Consider the following 24952-nt stretch of genomic DNA (forward strand, 5'->3'; position numbering starts at 1 on the left):
AGGCTTTTTCAAATACATATGAACTATACTCCAAGTAAATTCAGGTATTTCTGGAAATGTCAAAGCTATGTGCACTTTTACATTAAAATACTTGTGTTAGTTTTGGAAAAAGTTTAATTGAGAAAATAGACCACCTATTTTTGTTCAGATACTGTCAGCTATTTCTTGTCTATGTCTTTCATGTGTCCTTGACTTCTTGCCCAAGAGAGATTTATGACTGCTTAAGAAACATCTTTGAAATGGCAAATGATTAACTCTAAAGTTATTTGGAGTATGGATATAATATTTGGTTAATTTCATTTAAAGTCATTTTAGTTCAGTCTTTGAAATGATAGGAACAAAATAGAAATGATACTGTGAAAGTACTAAATTACTTTAACATAATAAGTTTTTAGCATAAGTGTTAGCTTTAAAACTTTGTTTTAAGTTGCTTTTTATCGTTTTTAGTGTAAACATGCAAGTCATTTTGGTTGGCAGAAAGAGAAGATCTCAATAAAGGCCACTTAACCTTTTCTTCTTTCTAGCTGTATGTGTTACTTTAGGCCATGTTTCTTTTTTTTTTTTTTTCTTTTCTTTTTTTGGCTGTTTAAACAGTATTATCCAGTCAATTAAAATAAGCATTGAAAACAATGAAGTTATTTAAAATAAATAGGTCATTCTTTTTTTTTTTAATTTTTTTTTAACTGGACATTTGGTTTATTCTTTAGTCTACTTTGGAATATTAAACTATACATGTTTCATTATTTCAACATAGAACTTAATATTTTACATGTTTTAATAATGCCACAATTTATTTTATTAGTTTCTTTTAAGCAAAACAGATCCCCTTCTCAATAGAGGCTACTCATTCCTGATTTAGAATTTTCCGTTCCTACAGAAGAGGTTTTTTTAAATTTTAAATTAATTAATTAATTAATTAATTTTATTGGCTGTGTTGGATCCTTGCTGCTGCACACAGACTTTCTCCAGTTGTGGCAAGTGGGGGCTACTCTGCCTTGTAGTGCGCAGGCTTCTCATTGCAATGGCCTCTCTTATTGCAGAGCACAGGCTCTAGGTGCATGGGATTCAGTAGTTGCAGCACATGGGCTCAATAGTTGTGGCTCATGGGCTCCAGTTGCTCCGCGGCATGTGGTATCTTCCTGGGGCAGAAATGGAACCCACATCCCCTGCATTGGCAGGCGGACTTCTACCCACTGTGCCACCTAGGAAGTCCCAGAAGAGTTTTATATCATTTTGTCTCTACAGCATTAACAAATATTGTTATATAATTTTACACATTACCTTTCATCTCTTATCTTCCCACAAACAAATTTTTTTTAAACTTTTTTTTTAAATTTTATTTATTTATTTATTATTTTTTGGGGGTACACCTAGTTCAATCATCTGTTTTTATACACATATCCCCATATTCCCTCCCTTCCTTGACTCCCCCCCACCCCCCGAGTCCCCCCCACCCTCCCCGCCCCAGTCCTCTAAGGCATCTTCCATCCTCGAGTTGAACTCCCTTTGTTATACAACAACTTCCCACCGACTATCTTAAAATAAATAGGTCATTCTTATTTTAAAAAATACTTTTGGTTTAAATGTATCACCTGTTTTTTGAGGTACAGCTTTTCTTTGTTAACATAATACCTAAAATGTTTTAGTCTCTTGAGTGACTGTGGGTAGATTCTGGTTTCACTTCTAAATTCGCTCTTGTGTTTTGTCTGTTCAGGCAGCAGGCTCACTGACATTGCCAAGTAATTGTCTCTAATTTAATGAGTTAATTAGTTAACTGTCTCCTGCAGAAGTCAAGTCCTGACTCCTTGTGGATGAGAAGACTTGTGTTTTTTTTTTCCCTCTGAGCTATGCACTTTATCTTTCAGTTAAAATCAAGTTAAAATAGACTAGGAGAGTTGGGGAAAACACTAGCACAGTACCTCAGGGCAGGTGATTCTCTGGCATCATTTATAACTTAAGATATTGGCAAAGCCTGTTCTAAGTACATGTCAACAAAAGCATTTGTTTTCCTTGTTGGCTACTCTGTCCTTGGTGGTTTGTGCTAAGGCTGCTCTATTTCCTGATAGTTTTAAAGTCAAGAATGTTGTGAAATCCTGGTGATTCAGTAAGTACAATATACTTTCTGTGTGTGTGTGTGTATATATTCTGTGTATATAGTGGCGATAGTCCTGGCAATCAAGTTCAGGTGTTAGTATTACATATTAGACACCTCTGTGACGAAAAGAAATGGACAGTTAGTTGCTGTACTATGTTAATACTAACTCTGAAATGTTTTCATATTGTTTCTTTTGACAGTTGACATCTGCTAATTAAAGAAAGCAACACCCAAACAATTGTGAAGTGAAAGAACAGAGACCACCATAACCCGTCTCTTGTATTTTCTTGTTTTATATTTAGTTTTTAAGTCTTAAATTTCTTATAGAATTCTTTGTCAAAGAATATGAGCATTTTTATGTGTGCATGTACATGTGTATTGCTTAATCACTTTTTAAAAGGACTGAATTTGAAAAAGCAAGATGTACGGAACAGTGTAAATAGTATGTTATCATTTGTGTAAAAAAGAAATGGATGAGAATATTTATACATACATATTTGTATGTATATATATATTGGCATATATATATATCTTATATATAAAATTTACTTGTTTATGCATAAAACATCTCTGGAAGCATATATGAGAAATTGATTGTCTCTGGAGTGAGGAATTGAGTGACTGGGGGCAGAGGTGGAAGGAAGACCTTTCACTGTGTATCCCTTTGAATTTTGAATGGTATGAATTGACAATATTAAAATCATAAAATAAAATAAAAAACCACTAGCAATGGGTGAAGGTCCCCATTGTTTTTTCATTTTCACTCCCATTGCTGTGGTTTAGGCCTCAATCTCTTTTACCTGGATCTTGCAGTAGCCACTCCTTGGTCTCCCTGCTCTCTGTCAGTTTCTGTCTTCTCCAATTCATCTTTCACATTGCCACCAGAGAGAGCACAGGTCAGATCACGTCTCTTTCCTCTCCTAAAATTTTCAGTGGTATCCCTTGGCGCATAGGATAAAGTTCAGACTATTCAGTTTAGCATTCCAAGTCTTCCACTGTCTGGTCTCAAACTGCCTTTTTAGCTTCACTTTCTTCTACATATCTTTGTATACCGTCTTTGTTACCATTTCTTTCTACAACTAGCTCCTCCTCCCCCCCCAAAGAAGAAATAAATATATTTTTAAAATTTCTGTATTTGTTCACTTTTTTTTTTTAAGCCTGAAATACCCTTTCTCTCCATTTGCAGTTGAAATTAAATTTTACTTTCAAGGCCTATTCTGAACATTTTCTTTTTCTTCCCGCCAACCCCTTCCCACCTATCCTCGAAATGAATCATTTTTTTTTGGTTCCCGTTGTATGTTTCTCATACCTTTGGCACTCATTCTAGTTAGTTGCTGACTTGTCAGTCTCTTTAAATTCTGTTTTTAGACTTCCTTGTATTGATCCCTCTTTCCAGTTGCAGTAGTCTTCCTGACATTGTGTCTCTCCCCACTCCTGCCTGTCCTTAACTCTGGTGGCTTTCATATCTTGGTAAACATGTCAGATTGTATTATACATTGAAGAACTTCAGGGAGGAGAAGAAGCAGTTGATTAGAAGTAATAGAATCCATTCACTATCAGTATCAATGCCATACAGTTTATTTTTTCTTTATCCTATGTTTGCATACCTATTGATTTGAAATGTCAAAGATTATTTAGTTTTCATTTTATAGATGCATGATATATCTAGAGGCCTGGGAAGAGAATGGCACTGTGTGAAGGACTCACAATGAGTTAGTGGTAGAGCCAGGATATAAACCCAGGGCCCTTTCAGGAATGACTTTTATAGCATGTAGAGAGAACTTGACTTTATTTTGGAGTGATATTAGTTAGGTGCTTTTGCTAGTACCAGCTAGTAAAAATGTGTCCACCTTTGGGCTACTTCTTGTGCAGGCTGATAGGGCATTTGCTGTGATAGCCTCTGTGGTGTTTTTCAGAATACAACAAAGGAAACAATTAAAAATTTAATTCTCTCCTTATTGAAAGAGCTAGTGGCTTGATTTAGTCAGATTCACAAATGAGGACATTTGAAATGCTTAACCAAAAGCAAATCAACAGTCCTTTGCTCTGATCCTTCCCATCCATGTCTTGTTTTCCAGAAGCAACCACTTATAACATTTCTTTTTTCTTTTTTTTTTTTTTAATTAAAAAATTTTTTTGGCTGCCTTGGGTCTTTGTTGCTGCTCTTGGGCTTTCTCTAGTTGTGGCGAGTGGGGCCTACTCTTTGTTGCAGTGTATGGGCTTCTCAGTGCGGTGGCTTCTCTTTTTGCGGTGCACAGGCTTCAGTAGTTGAAGCATGCGGGCTCAGTAGTTGTGGCACCTGGGCTTAGTAGTTGTGGCACCTGGGCTTAGTTGCTCTGCAGCATGTGGGATTTTCCCAGCCCAGGGCTTGAACCCGTGTCCCCTGTGTTGTCAGGCAGATTCTTAACCACTGTGCCACCAGGGAAGTCCCTTGTAACTTTTCTAACTGTTCATTTTATTTCCCTTTATATTTCTATACTGCTGTTTCTAGACACTATATTTTTTCTTTAAGAAATTTTATTGATACAGTTGACATACAATAAACATATATTTAAAGTGTACAATTTGATTTTTTTTTCTTATTAGTAATGTGTGTATGGCAATCCCAATCTCCCAATTCATTCCTCCCCAACCCCCCCACTTTCCCCACTTGGTGTCCCTGTGTTTGTCCTTTATATCTGTGTCTGTATTTCTGCCTTGCAAACCAGTTGATTTATACCATTTTTTTATATTCCACATATATGTGTTAATATATGATATTTTTTTCTCTTTCTGACTCACTTTACTCTGTGTGACAGTCTCTAGGTCCATCCATGTCTCTACAAATGTCCCAGTTTCATTGCTTTTTACAGCTGGGTAACATTCCATTGTATATATGTGCCATATCTTCTTTATCCATTCATCTGTTGATGGACATTTCGGTTACTTCCATGTCCTGGCTATTGTGAGCACTGGAGTGCATGTGTCTTTTTGAATTATGGTGTTCTCTGGGTATATGCCCAGTAGTGGGATTGCTGGGTCATATGGTAATTCTATTTTTAGTTTTGCAAGGAACCTCCATACTGTTCTCCATAGTGTCTGTATCAATTTACATTCCCACCAACAGTGCAAGAGCGTTCCCTTTTCTCCACACCCTCTCCAGCATTTACTGTTTGTAGATTTTCTGATGATGCCCATTCGGACTGGTGTGAGGTGATACCTCATTGTAGTTTTGATTTGCATTTCTCTAATAATTAGTGCTGTTGAGCAGCTTTTCATGTGCCTCTTGGCCATCTGTATGTCTTCTTTGGAGAAATGCCTATTTAGGTGTTCTGCCCATTTTTTGATTGGTGTTTTTTTTTTTTTTTTTGACATTGAACTGGTTGAACTATTTATATATTTTGGAGATTAATCCTTTGTCTATTGATTCGTTTGCAAATATTTTTTCCCATTCTGAGGGTTGTCTTTTCGTCTTGCTTAGAGTTTCCTTTGCTGTGTAGAAGCTTTGAAGTTTCATTAGGTCCCACTTATTTATTTTTGTTTTTATTTCCATTACTCTAGGAGGTGTTTTTATTTCCAAAACTCTATTTTGTTTTTATTTCCATTACTCTTGGGTCAAAAAAGATCTTGCTGTGATTTATGTCAAAGAGTGTTCTTTCTGTGTTTTCCTCTAGGAGTTGAATAGTGTCTGGCCTTACATTGAGGTCTTTAATCCATTTTGAGTTTATTTTTGTGTATGGTGTTAGGGAGTGTTCTAATTTCATTCTTTTACAGGTAGCTGTCCAGTTTTCCCAGAACCACTTATTGAAGAGGCTGCATTTTCTCCATTATATATCCTTGCCTCCTTTGTCATAGATTAGTTGACCATAGTTTGCCTCTGGGCTTTCTGTCCTGTTCCATTGATCTATATTTCTGGTTTTGTGCCAGTACCATATTGTCTTGATTACTGTAGCTTTGTAGTGTAGTCTGAAGTCAGGGAGTCTGATTCTTCCAGCTCCATTTTTTTCTTTAAGATTGCTTTGGCTATTCGGGGTCTTCTGTGTCTCCATACAAATTTTAGGATTTTTTATTCTAGTTCTGTAAAAAATGCCATTGGTAATTTTATAGGGATTGCATTGAATATGTACATTGCTTTGGGTAGTATAGTCATTTTCAAAATGTTGATTCTTCCAATCTAGGAGCATGGTATATCTTTCCATCTGTTTGTGTTGTCTTTGATGTCTTTCATGTTTCCAGACAGTATTAACTTTCTTTTATAGCAGTTGAGGACTTAGCTTCTTTATACTACTCCTCCTCCATTCTCCTTCCATTCTTATATTTATAATTGCTATTAAATTAATATTTGGTATCTACATTATGACTATAAATTCTGTTTATTTTCAGCCAAGTCATGTATTATAATATTTTCTGTTTTTATTCAACAAAAATACTTGTTCATAATTTACTTTTTTGTAAAGTTAAAAAAGTAACTCATTTTCTTCGTGATTTGTGTACCTATTACTAATTCGTTAACAAAAATTTGCTGAGTGCCTACCATGTGCCAGACATTATTTTTGGTGCTTGGATACATCAATGAACAAACTAGACAAAAATTCCTTCTTTTGTGATATTTACATTCTAGTTGGGAGGTAGACAATAAACATAATAAAGAAGTAAAATACATAGTATGTTAGAAGGTGATAGGTTCCAAGGGGAAAAAATGCAGAGCACCATAGGGGAATTGGGAATATAAATACAGGCATGGGTGGTAATGCTAAATAGGGTGATAAAGAGTAGGTCTCATTGAGAAAATGACATTTGCATAAAGATTTAAGCTTCTCCCAATGTTAGTTTCCACCTAGCCAAATGCCTCTGGTAACCTGACGTTCAAATTTCCCTCGTGGCTTGCCCTCTTGGAGCCCGCTGTCTGCCCCAGCCAGCACTGGTACTCCAGAGACCTGCAGCACAAATGTCCCGGGATTTCCCTTGGCCACTTTACTGGGTTGGATCATCTGTTTCCTGGATCCTCTGTCTTTTTCTTACTTGGTCCATGCTCTTTTTGATGGAATGAGTTATCCTGCAGCTTCCTGAGAAAGGGTACATAAAGGGAGAAAAAAAAAATACTGAGAACATGGGTATCTCAAAGTAATTTTAACCTACCCTTACAATTGATTGAAAGTTTAGCTCAGTTTGGAATTCTAGGTTAGAAATCATTTCTCTTAGAATTTTCAATGACTTACTGCATTGCCTTCAAGCTTCTACTGTTTCTCTTGGGAAACATTGAGACCCATGATTCATAATTCTTTATACATGACCTATTTTTTCTCTCTGAAAACTTTAAAGATTTTTCTCTTTATTCTGATGTTCTGTAATTTTATGATGATGGGTCAGGCCCTGGTGTGGGTTTTTGTTTTGTTTAATTTATTGGGCTTGGCAGTTGGTGGGCCCTCGTATTCCTAAATTCTGGAAATTTTTCTGTTGTTACTACTTTGATAGTTGACTGAAATAGCCAAGTTGATCAACTGGAACCCAAAGAGGAAGTCTTTGGTTGTTTGTGTTTGGACACACCATAGTACATAAAACCCTTAATATATAATGAGGCATTTATTTGATAGGCAGGTATTATTATTATTTGTTCTCTAAAATGATTCACGTAAAAGGCAGAATTTTTTTGTTTCTTTTTTCCAGCTCCCAGAGCTTAGAATGAATACCTAAGATGGAAGGTCTTTTTTGTTATGCTGTTGTCATTTATTTCACTTTTAAGGCTTGGCTGGCTGTGTCCCCACCCCCATCCCTGACTCGTGTAGGCAGGAAGCCTCCAGATGTTATCTTCTCACTTTCTGTCTTGCTCACCTTGGCTACCCTTTCACCTTTCTTAGTCTTTCTTATATTTCTTCATACACACACACACACACACACACAACTGAGATAAAAGTTGTGTAACATAAAATTCACCATTTTAAAGTATACAAGTCAGTGTTTTTTTAGTTTATTCACAATGTTGTGTGACTATCACCACTATCTAATTCCAGAACATTTTTATCATCCCAAAGAAAAACCCCCTACGTAAAGTGGTTACTCTCCATTCCCCCCTCCTCCCCGTTCCTGGCAACTACTCTTCTACTTTCTGACACTATAAATTTGCCTATTGTGAACATTTCATATAAATGGGGTCTTGTGGTATGTGGCCTTCTGTGTGGTTTCTTTAACTTAGAATGTTTTCAAGGTTCATCCATACTGTAGCACGTATCAGTACTTTACTAATGTTCTTAACTCAGGCTCTGGGTGTTTGTTTTTTGACTATCCAGAGAAAAATTCTGCATTTATTGTTATTATTTTGATTGTGATGCTGGCCTTTAGCTTAGTTTTTACAAAACATTTGTTGGCTACAAAATGACATTTAGTAATTTTAATTTTAAATATACATTATTTATTTTTTAGTATGCCAGTACTGAGGTTGATGGAGAACATTACATGACCCCGGAAGACTTTGTCCAGCGCTATCTTGGACTGTATAATGATCCAAATAGCAATCCAAAGATTGTGCAGCTCTTGGCAGGAGTAGCTGATCAAACCAAGGATGGGTAAGAATCTTTATGCATTTTTTAAAAACTAGTGTTCTTCAATATCATATTAAAAAATAGGAAAACCATAAATTTACCCATGATCCTCTGGAATTTTAATATTAATAATACTAAATAATATAATAATATTAATATAATATTAATAAACCATATCTTTTCTTAGAAGTTTATAAAAACTTACTTACTGCCATTATCAAGTATGCTAGCATTTCTTTCTTTTTTATTCTTTTCTGAGAAAAATTACATGCAAAGGTCATATTTTTTATATATATGTGTTTTATAAATTTATTTACTTATTTTTATTGGCCACATTGGGTCTTTGTTGCTGTGCACAGGCTTTTCCTAGTTGTGGCGAGCAGGGGCTACTCCTCGTTGCAGTGCGTGGGCTTCTCATTGCGGTGGTTTCTCTTGTTGCAGAGCACGGGCTCTAGGTGCGTGGGCTTCAGTCGTTGCGGAGTGTGGGCTCATTAGTTGTGGTGCGTGGGCTTAGTTGCTGTGAGGCATGTGGGATCTTCCCAGACCAGGGATCCAACCCGTGTCCCCTGCATTGGCAGGCAGATTCTTAACCATTGTGCTACTAGGGAAGCCCCATATTTTATATTGCATAATCTGAGCAGAATGGTTTTCAGATAACTGTCTTTCATTCATTCATTTATTCATTCAGAAAATATTGAGTACCTACCATATTTTAGGCACTGTTCTATGTACTAGAATTCCACCAGTGAATAAAATCACAGAAAACCAATAGACAGAATTTAAAACTAGATTATAACGTCAGGTGCTATGAAGAAAAATAAATCAGGGAAGAATTTAGAGAGTGGTATTTATTCATTTATCTGTCTACTCATTTACCTGACAAATATTTATTGAACGACCACCCTTTGCCAGGCACTGTTGGACATCAGAAATACAAACAAATAAAATGAGGTTCCTGACCTTAAGAAGCAGCTCATGGCTTAGTGAGAAAGAGGATGAATAAACAAAGAAAAATGTAATACTTTGGGAATAAGGTGATATAATAGAACCATATGAAACAACAAAGGACACCCGAGAAAGCATGGTTAACTGTTTTGGGTGGTCAGGAAAGCATCTTAGAAGAAGTGATGCTTGAGTGAAATCTGGCAAGACAAAAAGGAGCTTACTTACGGTTGGACAAAGAGGGGGAAGAATTCCAGGAAAGGGAACAACAGTAGCATGAAACATCAAGGGCACCCTGCATGTCTGTGTTGCATACACAGTGGGGTACTTTCGTGTGGCTGTGGCATCACTTTGTTGTTGTCTGAGTAGCGATTGGAGTGCTGCTGGGGACCTTGTGTGCTAAGCTTTGACTGTATCTTGCAGGCTTGTGACTCGCAGACTTGGAGGTATTTTTAGCCTGGCAACGTATGCATATGTGCAGTCACAGAAATTACAAGGTGTGTCTTACTAGAGTGTCAGTTTACTCAAATCAAGGGGAAAGAGTATTTTTATATTAAAATAAGTATGACTATATTATGGAGGGAGTGGAATATTTGTATGCCTTGCTTTGTGAATTCCAAGCTATAGCCCCAGGCCTCCAAGGGCCCAGTTTCTTTATCCTACCTGTAGAGGTGCTTGTATGAAAAACTTTGAAAAACTAGGCAAAACTAGTTTTAAGTCTTTAAGTATTCAGTGTTTACTTAAAACAAACGAAAAACTGTTTCTCTTTTGAAAAGGTAAATCTGTTCTATTTCAAATTCTAAAAGCTTAAGCTTCCCTTTTCCCCTCTCTCTTTGGAATAAATCAGATTGAGATTAGGAAGGAAATCTGATTCATAGAGTTAGGTCATAAAAATTATAAATATGTGGTAAATAAATGTTTCTGAAGCATATAGATTATTTCTAAAAGCAGAGAAAGGTGAAATTTTCTAGAAGCACAGTGATTCTTAACCTCCCGTTCTTCGATGATCTTCAGAGTTTCCTGAACTTGCTGAAACATAATGCAAAATGAGTGAATTTGTATCTGCATTTTCCTGGGGAGAAATCACAGGTTTTTCAAAAGGGGCTATGACTTAAAAAAAGTTAAATATCATTGTTAAAGTTTCTTTAATATTTTTAATTTAAGAAATTCCAAGGCGGGGCTTCCCTGGTGGCACAGTGATTAAGAATCCGCCTGCCAATGCAGGGGACTCAGATTTGAGCCCTGGTCCGGGAAGATCCCATATGCTGCAGAGCAACTAAGCCCGTGCACCACAACTACTGAGCCTGCGCTCTAGAGCCTGTGAGCCACAATTACTGAAGCCCATGTGCCTAGAGCCCGTGTTCCTCAACAAGAGAAGCCATCGCAATGAGAAGCCCGCACACTGCAAAGAAGAGTAGCCCCCACTTGCCACAGCTAGAGAAAGCCCGTGCGCAACAATGAAGACTCAACACAGCCAGTAAAAATTAATTAATTAATTAATCCAAGAAAATCCAAGGTTTTGATAATGTTTAACTTATTCCAAATAGCCAAACCTTCCTCATTTAACATTTAAGGAAAATGAGCTCCAGAGAAGGTGATTGACTTGCCCAGTAGCACAAGATTAGACCTCTTAATTTTTGGTTCATTTTTCTTGTAATCATTAAAAAAACTATCTTTTCTCCATTGTTCTGTTTCCCACTCCTTTACCCAGGGCAATGATGAAAAGTTAGAATAGTTCAGTGGGTCCATTTTTTTCCAGCTCCAAGAGGTATTTCTTGATTCTATTATAGTTTTTTTGACAGTGAGTCCTATAGAAATAAAATCACATAATATATATATGTTTATAATTACCCAAGACTGAATCTGAATTAATAGAACTAGCATAAACAAGTCTGAGTGGTTTCGTTAAGTGTATGGGAAAAGCAGGTTTAGGAGTGGTCAATACCATGCCCCTTTTGTGCTCTGCCCTTAACCCCCCTATGTTTTCTTAGCGTGTAAACTGCCCTCTTACTCTTCTTCCCTGTTCCCTTCCCTCCAATAGGTAGCAAAATAAGCAGGAGTATTTTGATACAGGTGGCTTGCTATGGAGAGCCATGTAGAAACAGCATTGTATAGTATAAATAGCATGATGGGTTGTCTAAAAGTAAGAGCCGTTAGCCAAGCATTATTTGTGAGATTGTGGCTTGGCTTAAACTTTGAAGTTCTGGTTGTATAATGAAAAGCAAAATGATTTTGTGCTTTAAATGCAGATCTCAGGGACTGTTATTGTGTGATTTAATCTAAAGTATTTAGACACTTGCTTGTTTGAAACTGTAACTTCTAGAACAGTAATTTCTGTATTTAGCTCTAGTCAGAATTTCATCAGGAGGCCCTATTCTCCTATCATGTGGAAAACTATAGTTTTCCTTTCTTACTTTTTCACAAGTGTTTTCCTTTAATATTCTACATGCATATAGAAAAATCGTTAATAAAGAAATCTTGGTTGTCTTAAAAATTACAAAATTAACATTAATATTTTGAAATTTTATTAGTTTCGATTCAGTAAATTAAAAAAGGTACTTTTTAGCAAAATTTAAAAACATCAAATTTGGGACTTCCCTGATGGCACAGTGGTTAAGAATCTGCCTGCCTAGCTGGGGACACGGGTTCGAGCCCTGGTCCAGGAAGATCTCACATGCCACGGAGCAACTAAGCCCGTGTGCCACAACTACTGAGCCTGTGGTCTAGAACCTGCAAGCCACAACTACTGAGCCTGCATGCCACAGCTACTGAAGCCCGCATGCCTAGAGCCTGTGCTTCGCAACAAGAGAAGCCACCGTATTGAGAAGTCTGCACACTGCAAATAAGAGTAGCCCCTGCTCGCCGCAACTAGAGAGAGCCCATGCGCAACAGTGAAGACCCAACACAGCCAAAAATAAATAAATAAATAAATTTAAAAAACCCCATCAAATTCATAAAATATATTATTTCAAAGTTGTAAAATGCATACATGTTCTTTGTAAAGAGTCAAACAGGACTTCCCTGGGGGCGCAGTGGTTGAGAATCCGCCTGCCAACGCAGGGACACGGGTTCCATTCCTGGGCCAGGAAGATCCCACATGTCTTGGAGCACCTAAGCCCGTGGGCCACAACTACTGAAGCCCGTGTGCCTAGAGCCTTTGCTCCTCAGCAAGAGAAGCCACCAAACTGAGAAGCCCGAGCACTTCAACTAAGAGTAGCCCCCGCTCGCCACAACTAGAGAAGGCCCTCGCACAGCAACGAAGAACCAACACAGCCAAAATAAACAAACAAACAAAAACAAAAGACCACCATCTTAAAAAAAATTATTCTGGAACATGTTTGCTTTATGTTGCCAGGTAAGCAGACTATTTCTTGCTTTCTGAAAGATATTGTTACATTGCAATGTGGTATAAAATGCCTGTGGGCTAAAAATAGATAAGGAGCATATCAGAGAGAATAAGTGGCCTATCCACACTCCCCATTTCCTCCCGATATTTTATTATGAAAATTTTTAAGCATTCAGGAAAGTTGAAAGAATTTTACAGTGAGCACGCCACATACCACCAATATTCTACCATTAACATCTTTCTCTGCTTCTTTTCATGTATGTGTCTTTCCATCAATCCATCATATTTTTTAAACACATTTCAAAGTAAATTGCAGACATTGATACACTTCTCCTTAAATATTTCAGCATGCATGTTATTAACTAGATTTCAATATTTGTTTTGAGTTTTTTTCTTTAGATGTAAAATTTACACACAGTGAAAAATATAAATCTTAAAGGTACGTTTGCTGAGTTTTGACAAATGTGCACACCTGGGAAACCCCATCCATTTTTATGTGTACAGTTCAGTGGCATTAAATACATTCACATTGTTGGACTATCATCACCACTCTTCATCTCTAGTACTTTTTAATCTTCCCATGCTGACTCCATACCCATTAAACAAGTCCCCATTCTCTCCCAACATCCAGTTCCTGCTAACCACTATTCTACTTTCTGACTCTATGAATTTGTTCTAGGTACTTCATTCATATCAGTAAAACAGTACAATATTTGCCCTTTTGCATCTGGCTTATTTCACTTAGCATGATGTTTTAAAGATTCATTCATGTTGCAGGATGTATGAGAATTTCATTCCTTTTTAAGGCTGAATAATATAAAGTGACTTATTTTTAAGTTGCTGATGCTTTTGTGTTTCTTAGTTGACTTTTCTTCCTTTAAATAAATCACTGTAACAAAGGTAACTCTGAGTATTGAGGGTTGGCTGAGTAGTCCCCCAATGTCTTCTTATAATAATGTTCTACTTGCTATAGATACCAGATACCCTTTCTTTTTTTCAACTATAACTTTAAATTTGGCGTTGAGGTGCAGGATAGTATACACTGGAGTGAAGGCAGAAGTTGAGTCTTCAACCTGGCCCATTGAGTTGCTGAATGTCTTTGAACAGTTCATTTTTGACTTCTTTGGACTTTCTGAGGGTCCTTTTGACTCTACATTGCATGAATATATGATTTGCCTTTTTGAATATACTTGTAGATTAAAATGTAGATATTTAATAAAGTCCATAGAATTTATCTTTTAAACAAAGTGCTACTTAGCTGGAAACCTATGCAACAAGTCTCAGATCCGCAGGGGCAGGTGTAGATAACTGAGAAATCCTGGTTTCTCTGAAGAAAGCAGCTTCTGCTGGGCTCCAGGAAGCTGGTGCTACTTGGAACCAGAAACCTTTTGCCCAAGCTCATAATTTATCAAGAGAAACCAGAAAACCAGATATTTACGTGAAATCTTAGGATTTCCTAATGTTGGCAACTAACCTGACTAAAAAATAATGCTTTGCATGCTGAAGAAAACATGTGTGGGCCAAATTCAGTCTGCCAGCCAACCACATGTGACCTTTGCTAGTTAAGGAAAAAGTCTTTGACCTCTGCTCATACATACAGAAAGTTTTACTGCTGAACATGAAATATGCTTTAAAGCTACATATTCTGTATTTCAGGATAATTGTATTTTTGATGTCGAATTCCTGAGACTTGTTTTGGTAAAACCAAGATGCTATGCATTGTTCTTCCCCCCTGTAATCAGCCTGGATACTTTTTGTCTTTAAAATTAGTTATGAGCAGAAGAAATAATGCTAATTCTTCATTATATATGTAAAAATTTCACATGTTTCTGAGTTACATCATGCAGAAAGTAAAAGTCTAACTTGTTGCCTAGATCAGTATTGTATTCGTGTTATACATTCTCCTTGATGTTTCGTTTTGTTCAGAGCTGAAAACCACATATTGCTCATTGCTTTTTAGGAGTGTGTGGATAGCCGTGATGATACCTGATATAGTGTTACGTCATTGTTTTTTTACTACCCTAAAATTTGTGTACTGGTAATCATACTTTTGAGTTTTACTGTATTTTTTAGTAACGCATAAGGTGTTATGACACATGGCCTGATAAACAGTTTCGATTATTGGATTGTTCCTTCAAGGATTCCCTTAGGCAGTCAAGCTCCTGCTTTCACCAAGTATTCCTCAGCATGGGCACAGGGAGGGCATAGTCTTCAGTGCCCTGGATATTTACCACCACAAAGCTTTTCTTTCCGTCAATAAAGGGCAAAGGCATAGTGTCCATTATTGCTTTGGACATAATGTAATCTGTGTAATTTAAACATACTTCAGAGCGTTTTAAGTAATAGAAAAATGTAACTTCGAATGTGAACGATGTCTTAGATGAATGAGGGCATAAAATGAAATGTAAAATGTAGTCATTTTCTTAATACTGTTTTGGAAAACATGTGTCTCTAAAAAGCCATATATATTCTAAATTGAGTTTATTCAAGAATATGTATGAGTTCCTACCCTGAATCAAGCCTGTGCTCTGACAAGCCTACGTTCTGGTGGGAAATTAGACTTCAAACAATGAGTTACATAATTACTATAACAAGAATTTTGTGAGCCACACTGAAAGAGTACAGTAAGGGTGTGAAGGGGATGTGAAGTCATCTGGGGACTTTAAGATGATTCTCTTGAGGAAATGATATTTGAGATGAACTATGTAAAGATTGGGTGGAAATTAAAGGGAAAAAAGTTTGGAGGTGGTGGGATCATTCCAAGGAAAATGAATTATTGAGTGATGGCCCTGAGTGGAAGGAGCATAGATTGTTTTAGGAGCTTAAAATGAGTGGCCTGGAGTGCAGAGGGCGAGGAAGAGGTATGCAGAAGTCAGAGCCTGTGGGCCTAGAAGCTACATGACGAATTAGGTCTGTTCCTTTGGATAGGGTGACTATACTTGTATTGTGCAAATCAGCCCATTTGGGAATAAAGTGTGGCAGTACTACTGTGTGTGTGTGTGTGTGTGTGTGTGTGTGTGTAATTACTTGGATATATACTGTTATTTGTATTACTTGGATACAATACTGTCACTTGGATACTAGTCACTATCAGTAGCAGCAACATAGTACGAAATATTTGCAGCAAGATTTGTTGTGGAAGATGACTTTAAACTAGCATAAGCCTGCTCCATGAGATCATTGAAGGCAATTTCATTGTAGTTTTAGCCAGTGGCTAATTTCACAACCTTGAGTATTATAGGATGAACTGAGTTTTAGTTTTCCTCCTTTTTGTTTTGAATTTTCCTTTAAAAATTTTATTATTGACATTTCAAACGTATGTAAAACAAAGAGCAGTGTAAAGAATTCAATATACTCATCTTCCACTTTTTTTTGAGATTAATTTGTATTTTCATTTGCCAGTATAATTTAACAACAGTGGCCTGCAAACTTTTTGGTGTAAAAAGTACATTTTACATCACAGTTCAACAAACACACACACATATTATAATATGTATACATATATAAAAGTAAAACAGAAGTTTTGCCAAAAATGTCTACACTGAGTGTTAATTCTTTTTTAAGACTTTTTTTTTTTTTTAACCAAGGATGAACTGCACTGATGTATCACCAAGGTCCCCAGTTCATCTTAGGGTTCACTTTAATAAAGTGAACACACCCACTTTTAATAATTACTAAGATAATTGTTAAATTTGTTTCACTTATACCTCCACCCATTTCTCCACCCCCTGGATTATTTTGAAGCAAATTCCAGATGACATGCTTCATCTGTAAATATCTCAGTGTGTATTTCTAAAAGATAAGAAGAATTACCAAAAGCGAAACAAAACCTCCTCAAAAGTATTGGTGTCTTCATATCATCAAGCATTTGTGCTATAACAGTATTTCCATTTCCTAACTTTCTTATAAACTAAAAAAACTTTTTTACCTTGCTTTAATCAGAATCCAAATAAGATCTTTATCTTTGTAATTAATTGCTATATCTTTTAGGTCTTTAATGAGGTTCTCCTCTGTATGTTCTTTAAAAATTCTTTTTTTTTTTGGAGCTACAGAATGTTCACTCTGTAGTTTTCCACAGCCTGCATTTTTCCTGATTGTGTTTCTGTGGTAATGCTTTATTTAACATGTTCCTTTGTCCTTTGAATTTTTCTGTAAATTGTTGATTACATCTAAAGCAGTGGTTCTCAATGTGGTGGGTGCTATTGGCATCTAGTGGGTAGAGGCCAGTGATGCTGCTAAACATGATATAATGCACAGGAGGCCCCCACAGCAAAGAATTATCCAGCTTCAAATGGCCCTGTTGAGTGCCAAGGTTTAGAAATTCTGCTTTAGAGACTTGATCAGATTCAGGTTCAGTTATTTTTGGCCTAGTCTCTTTCCTCTTGTGATGTTAGGGACTGTTGGTTATTGCCCAGTACCTTAAGGGTTTATAAAAGGGTAACATTCTATCATTTCTTCTTTCTTTCTTATCTGGAACACCACTATAAAGAGAAACTTCCCTTCATCAGTTATGCGGTTACCCTGAGCTGTAGTACGTATTATAAAGGGAGGTTACCAGACGATAATAGTCTGTATTTTATTCCAGGTTGATCTCCTATCAAGAGTTTCTGGCATTTGAATCTGTTTTATGTGCTCCCGATTCCATGTTCATAGTGGCTTTCCAATTGTTTGACAAGAGTGGAAATGGAGAGGTGACATTTGGTAAGAAAAAAAAAAGATTATATAGTTAAGCGAAGTTAGTGAGGCTGGTTCAGTCTTTAATTGCTAAATTTAGTAACTATGTATAGATTGCTACTTATTTAAGAGCTAGTCAAAAGTGAAGTATTAATTTCCTAAAAGGATTTACACAGATAAAATTAAAATGGTTGTATTTTCTTCAAAGCATTAGACTACTGCAAAAAAATTAAGGAATCTAGGAATGTTGTTGCTTCAACTCATTGACTCTCTGACACTTTCAACATTCCTGAAGTAGGTGGTGTAAAATGATCTTGCTCTGGGCGAGCCTGGGCAACATTTTTTATGAAACAGACTGAACAGCATGGAGTAATCATCTCGTTCTTTAAGGGATTTTGGGGTAGAGAATTCAGAGCTTCTCTGGAGAATCGTTGGAAAATTGCTACTGTGTCATTTTAACACCCAAGAGTGGAACTGCAGCAGGAAGTTAAGGCAAGAATAGTTAGCATTCTCTGAACCCCCATTTTAGATTTTTTGGTTTTAGGAAACAGGGCTAGAATATTAAAGCTACCATCTGAATTGGATGTCGAAATCCATATAGATCCTTTGGTAGGCACATAATCTAGCACATTGTGGGTGTCTCAAAGCGCACAAACTAGGATTTCTATCTATAGCTATGTATTAGTTTTTTAAAGAGGCTTACTTGCAGAGATCAGTATGTGTTTAGTAAGAGGATCAGCTAATTTTTTCTGCAATTGCCTTTTCAATGAAAATAATATAGTGTTTTCAAGGACTTAGAGCACTCTTTTTTCTTTTAATATTTGGATTTTTTTTATTGTAGTAAAACAACATCTAACACAAACCTTAGCATCTCCACTGTTTGTAAGTGTACAGTTGAGTAGTGTTATGTTCACGTTGTCATGAAACAGATCTCCAGAACTTTTTCATCTTGTAAAACTAAACTTGAGCCCATTTAGTGGTGTGGATTGGCATCAATATGTGGTAGAGAAACTCTTGAAAATCAGGCTTCCCCTGAGCCACAGTGCTAAGTATTTATTCACTGTAGTGTTTGTTATAAAACAAATATCCTCTAGTTAAACCCAAAGGAAGAAGTATCACTGCTATGGTAAGAATGATGAAAAAGTACAAGTATTTGAAAGGACCAGTGGTGCCTTTGCTGTCATCTTAGTGGGCACATGTTCTAGCTTGGCGTTGTTTCCTTCCTTCTGCCCACTGACCTGGTTGTCTTGTGTCTCAGGTGATTTTCCCAAATAAATACCTTTGCAGAACTCTACAGGAATCTGTGTATATCTTGGCATGCTCTCTGCTTTGGAGCAAGCTCTGGCCATTCTGCCTCCTAAGGAATGTTGCCTTCCTTCAGAAACACGTAGATTTTATACTTTAAAGCATAAAGCCTTTATCATTTCATCATTCAGCATTAACCCTGTACTACTAAGAATGCTGCATTTTCTATTTTCAGTAGGTATCACACATGCTCATATGCCTTATTTCCAAATGTGGTGCACAAATGTTTGGGAAATAACTGGATGTAAATATCTGACAAGATACGTGTGCTTCTGTCATGTGTCCATTGCTTAAGAATTAGATTTCCCAAAACCAAATTCTAATTTATTTTATCCCCTTTACCTTGGTATCATGATTCTTTGTGTCTCCTCCGTTTGATTGCTTTTTCCAATTTCAATTTTAAAAAATAAGTCACTCAAGTCAGTTTATTCAGCAGAGTAACAATAGAGATTCATGCCATTGTTGATTAGAAGATTAAAATGTGTAGGAAGTAGCTGAGTGGTTTATACAAACCTTATTATTTCATGCAAATGAAAGCTTGTAGTTATTAGGTTCCAGCTTGAGCATTTTATAGATCTTTTGTTTTTCCCTCAGACTATGATTTATGAGTTAAGATTTCAAGAAAATGTAATTAGGACTAAAAGAAGAACAAATCAGATTTAATTTTTATAGCACCTGGTTTGAACTGAAGAACATGTAAACCCTCCAGAATCCTTCATTCTGCTGCTCCATAATCTAGAGTTAGGAAGTTTCTTACAGAATAAGATCAAGCCGAACTCCCTTTAGACATTTTTCCAGTGGTTTCTGGTCAACTGGATGGTTCTCTTAACGGTGCTCACCTATGTCCTGGGGACCTTGACCATTTCCCCTCCCTGCCCTACATCTCTAATTTTGAGGATTCATTTTTAGACAAACTTTGTTAACTAAAGGGAAAAGAATCATAATGGAGAAAAAGTTTATTTTTATATTGTTAAGAAAAGAAGAATGAAACTGTTACAAATGCCATTTAACAAGCTCTAGGGCCCACTAATTTCAGGCTGTATTCAAGACTACAGAATTTCAGCATAAAGAAATAATTAACTTGGAGTTTATTTTAATAGGATTTTGGATCTGTGATAAAGGTCAATTTTCATGTTTGTACCCACTTAATAAAATGAATCGTGCTTATGTATTTATAGACATATATTAAGGTAAAAGGAAAATTTAGGTCCATTCTAACTCTAAATCCTTTTCACCAGATGGCCTTATATTTTCTAGTTTGGAGCTTATTTAAAGTATAGTTTTTTCTTTTGCACATCAGGAGAGAAAGGTGGGAGAGACTGTTGGATGCAAGGTGTTATGCAGTGGGGAAAGACTATCATGCCATCAGTGTATCTCACGGACCATGATGATGATGTTATCTGTGTACTTGTACATATTGTTCTCATCTATGCTTTTGATTTTTTAGATATGCAATTTATACACATCAAATTGTGTACTTAAATTGTGTGCATCTTTGCAAATATTTATATGTATAACAGTATTGAACAACGTTTACTTGAATGCTGGACAAGTTTTTTTTCTTTATTAGAGATGCCTCTGCTCTGGGGGAGAGGACTTACATTTAGACCTTGATAATCCATTTCGGAATGTACAAGCTCGAAAGAGGGTTCTGGAGTTTTTAAAAGAGTGAATAAAATCATTAGTTGTTTCTTCTTTGGTGTTCTTTTAGTAAAACTTTTTAATGATGCTGTGGATGACTACTTAATGGCTGTATATCTGTTTCTGCCTGGTGGCATGAGCCTTATAGGGGCCATTGCATGACTGGTGTGTGCTAGATATAGTGTAAACTTGCCTTGGTCTCACTGCTATCCACTAGTGTAATGGATTTTCTGCTCAATAGAATTAGATTGAGGTAACCTAGATAACCAGCTATCCTACATTGTGTTGTCAATAGTTGCCATGCATTTGTCCCAAGTTTAAAAAAAAAAAAAGTATTGCTTTAACAAGGTTGTAATCATTCTAAAAAAGACCCAACAACACTTAACTATAACTAATAAATATAAAACATGTTATAGATTCTACATTTTCTATTAAAAATCTCATCCACATTGTGTTCCAAAGTGTTTGCCTAGGAATGGGAACTCTCTGAAAGAAACTTTTCCAGGGGCACGTGTTTACCCCCTGACTGTAGAACCCTCTAAAAGTAGGGATTCCTTTTGATTTTGTACTGTGTTTGACCATCAATATGTATAACAATTAAAAATGTGTTTCATTTGTGCCTCTAAAATAGGCTCTTTTTCCCTAAAAGGAATAATAATCAGATTGGGGTGTTTTAGGCATTACCACTGCTATTGTTAAAAGATTTAGGAGATGCATGTCTGGATATGAAAAATGTCATATCCTCTCTCAGTGGAAACAAAGCTATAGGCATGGTATAATATGAAATTCTAATAGTAATAAATGGCTAGTTTAACTTGGTAAGAATGAGAGCTTCACTTGAGTGTTCAAATTAAATCAGGAAGAATTTTTGAGACTCCTTTCAGTTATCATAGAGAAGGTCACATTAATACTCAAGGCTATTAGAGCAGCTTAGAGTTTGAGGTAAAAAGAGGACATGGTGTTACTTGTTTTTAAGCCATTTGATGATAGGTTGTTGACGCATCTAGCTTCTATGGTAATAGATGCTCTTCAAATGTAAACTCATTTTTCCTGAGAAATGGACCTTTATATATATTTGGCAGTAGGACTACTCTGTTGACTGACTGTACAGTAGTCCCTTTTGGAGGTAGGTAAAGGGTTAATAGAAATACTTTTCCCTCAGTAAAACAGAGGAGGTCGCTCTGGAAACTAATGAGCCACCTGAAAATAGAACCTAGAAGTCTGGCCTGACATGCTGTATTGGCTGGGACTTCTCCAAACTCCTGTTGTCCATCTTTTTGTTGTTGTTTGTTTTCCTTTTTTTTTTCTTTTTTTAAGTCTCTTAGTTGTTCCTCTTCTTTCCCTGCAAGTTTTCCTTCTCTGAGAAACTCTTTACTTGCGCAAGTCTTGCCATTGTTTTTGTTTAGTTATACACAAGGATATTCATTGTTCATGGTGGGAGTCCTTCTAAAAGCCTCTCTGACTTCACTTTAAGAACTGTGCAGGTGAAACTCAGCTATCGAGGACTTTTTTTTCCCCTGACAATAAAATGTTTGGTCTCAAGCCTATAAGTTGGAAGCAGTGGCTCCTGCTGGGCTGGAATCCTTGGAATCAGGATGTCGTTGGGCTAATGGTAGGTGGGCTGTGTCACAGGGCTGATGGCTTGTATACCTACAGGAGGAGTTCTCTGGCCACACCGTTGGTACAGCAGCTCCTTCCAGGCTCATTCATGGAACAGGCATGGCGGCAGTCTTGGAGAAGAGTGCCAGCCCCGGTCAGAGGTAATTTTGTATTGCAGAAAGGTGAACAAGACCAGTAGGAAGCTCCCATAAGGACCAGGGGAGGGATGCGGGTGGACAAGATGGGGAGACACAGTGTGGGCTGCTGGGGAAATTAAAACCTCTGTTAAGACGTATTTACATAATATATATGCTTCGATGTATTTCATCTAGTCATAAGTGACTGATACAGCTAAACTGACTAATGTTATCCGTCTGTGAACATTTTAACTTAATCACAGTTGTCACCGTTACCTGCCCTCCTGAGAAATCATTCTGCTCCTCTCCTTTAAGCAAAGAGAACAAAATGACAAGCTACTTTTGTATCTGGCCCTAATTCCCTTTTCAAAGGAATTATAAACCATCTCTTTCATAAGCCCATGCTCTGCAGGAAGTGAAAAAGTTGTCTTTTGTTTTCTATATGTCAGAAAACAAATGGATTCTTATTTCCCTTAGCAGCGCCAACCTAGTATAAAATACTCAATCATGATCTTGTTGCCAATAAGATGACTAATCATATCCCTTTGATCCAAGCCAGAACTGTGGCCACTGAAACAGCACTCCTTGAAGAGCTAAAGACCCTTGTTTGCCACTGGAAAGACGGGATTCTCTCTGGGGGGGAAACTTGCTATGTAGTTTCAGTTAGATATATTGTGTATTTGAGATTATTGGTGCTCCCCTTCATGTCATGCAGTACCTGATAAAACTGAGTGAGATAAGAAGATCGTCAAGCGCTTTGGGCTATTGCCTCACACGAGTATAAGCTCTCCAGTTCTGGAGCTTTTGTATAACTTTTATTTTGTTTTGTAAGCATATCCTTGTAAAAGTAAAGTGGTAATTATGAATTTGACTTCAAAACAATAGTTGTACAAATTATTTCTGTAAGATTCCTGATTTAGCCTTAGGCAGTTGGTAGTGGAAATAATAACAGAAGGGAAGTGGGATACATCAAGAGGTGCCAAAGTAGGTTTGAAATTTTGTAGCCTATGACATGGCTAAAATAATTAAAAGGGTCTGAGGGTAGTTAGTAAACCACAACACATAATATGGTCATTAAAACCATATACAAAGCTGTTAACTGACCACTTTGGGAAAAGTGGGAAATGTTTAAACAAATATTCATGAAAAATGACACATCTGTATTTGGGGAAATTATTATAAGTATTTAAACCATCATTTTAATTGTTTCAAAGGTATTGTAAGATTTTATTTAAAGGTTGCTAAGTAGTTTACAAAACAGGATTTTAGTTAAAAGTTTTTGTTTTAGAGCTATTTTTCTGAATACAAATCACTTAATTTTGGTTTATAAATATACTTTTTGTGATAGGAGAAAACAATTTTCATGGTTCATTAAATTTTCATAAGTTTGAAGGCTTTTGGATCTTTGGCTTTATTTGATATAGTTTCACATTTGAGATTCTGATATTTTCCAGTCATACAAAGGGAATTCAGTTTTATTCCACCATTATATAAAACATATTTAGGTAGCAGTACATATATTTCTTACCAAATAGTTGAGTTTTGGGAGTTGTGACCTTCAAAATAAAGATTTTAAAATAACTTATTCCCTTTAATAATTTATCTTAATGTTACTTAAATATATGTAGTAATTTAAATTATCCTAATATGCTTTCCATTAATTTCTTCATATTCCCTTAGTTTAACACTTAAAATAAAAAATCAAATTAATTAATTTGGAAAGAGAAGCAGCTAATTAATTAAATTAGGAAGATACTAAAAAATCTTTGCTAAACGGTCATGATATTTTTAACTCTAAATAGTTTTTTGCCATCCTTATTATTTTATTTATTTTGTAAACTTTAACATTTTACAACTTGTTGAAGCTTCATATAGATTTAAGGGTAATCCTTGGTGTTGATTAGGATCCCGTGACTTGCTACTGCATTGAGTCTTTGGTTTCAGAAACAAAAACTCATATATTTTATTTGTGTCTATGGAAGATGAAAATAATTGACATGATTTGAAAACTCTGAAATACTGTTGCTATTTAGGCCAGAAGTAAACGCTACATTCCATTTGAAAGAAAAGATGAGAATCCCATCTCCCCAGTGACATCCAATGCCACCTTCCAACTGACTGATCATTGTGACCTGTTCAGAGCTGTCACGTTGAGCCCAGAATGGTAGGATTTCCAGTTCAGGATTCTTACACTTCCTCCCACTCTCCTAACAGAGCAATGCTTTTATCAAAACAAACAAACAAAGAAAAAGTATATTAAAACTAAAGGGAATCCATTAAACCATTTACAATATGAGATTTATATCTTATTCAAAGAACTTGCAGAAATTAGATAAAATAGCATAGTTGGAGATTATAAAACATTAAGCTTGTATTTACTAATTCTTTAGTATAATTGATAGTTATAGATAGTAAAATCCTTTCACTAATATAATTGGCTTAAATTTGAAAATAATTTTGTTCTTAAGACATCAGTAAAACAGGCTTCCTGCTTTCTTTGTTAATGAATTTTTTTTTTTTTGGCATGAGCTTCTAAATTAGTCTATCCAGTCTGTGTTTGTTAAAGTACCAGTCATTTGTGAATTGACTTTTATAGTAAGTGTAGAGCTGTGTAAGAAAGTGAATGACATTGTTAGTGCATGAAGACAGGCTGTCAGAGGGTTTTGGTTGTATATTACACAGTGTGACTGGTTCC

The 24952-nt window shown here is 36.2% G+C and overlaps 1 protein-coding gene across 4 annotated transcripts in view; it reads left to right on the top strand.

Annotated features, from left to right (window-relative positions):
• Positions 1 to 24952, top strand: part of SLC25A12 (solute carrier family 25 member 12) — an 88637-nt gene that overhangs the window by 11704 nt on the left and 51981 nt on the right. For 2 of the 4 annotated variants that reach the window (XM_057744761.1, XM_057744762.1), the window contains exons 3-4: positions 8495 to 8637; positions 17487 to 17602. In XM_057744761.1, the coding sequence (XP_057600744.1) occupies positions 8495 to 8637; positions 17487 to 17602 (259 nt within the window). Of the gene's footprint in view, positions 1 to 8494; positions 8638 to 17486; positions 17603 to 22182; positions 22282 to 24952 lie in introns of those variants that run through there. The other 2 variants (XM_057744763.1, XM_057744764.1) reach the window with 2 other exon arrangements.

Source organism: Hippopotamus amphibius, chromosome 8, assembly GCF_030028045.1.
Source record: "Hippopotamus amphibius kiboko isolate mHipAmp2 chromosome 8, mHipAmp2.hap2, whole genome shotgun sequence".
Taxonomy (NCBI): domain Eukaryota; kingdom Metazoa; phylum Chordata; class Mammalia; order Artiodactyla; family Hippopotamidae; genus Hippopotamus; species Hippopotamus amphibius.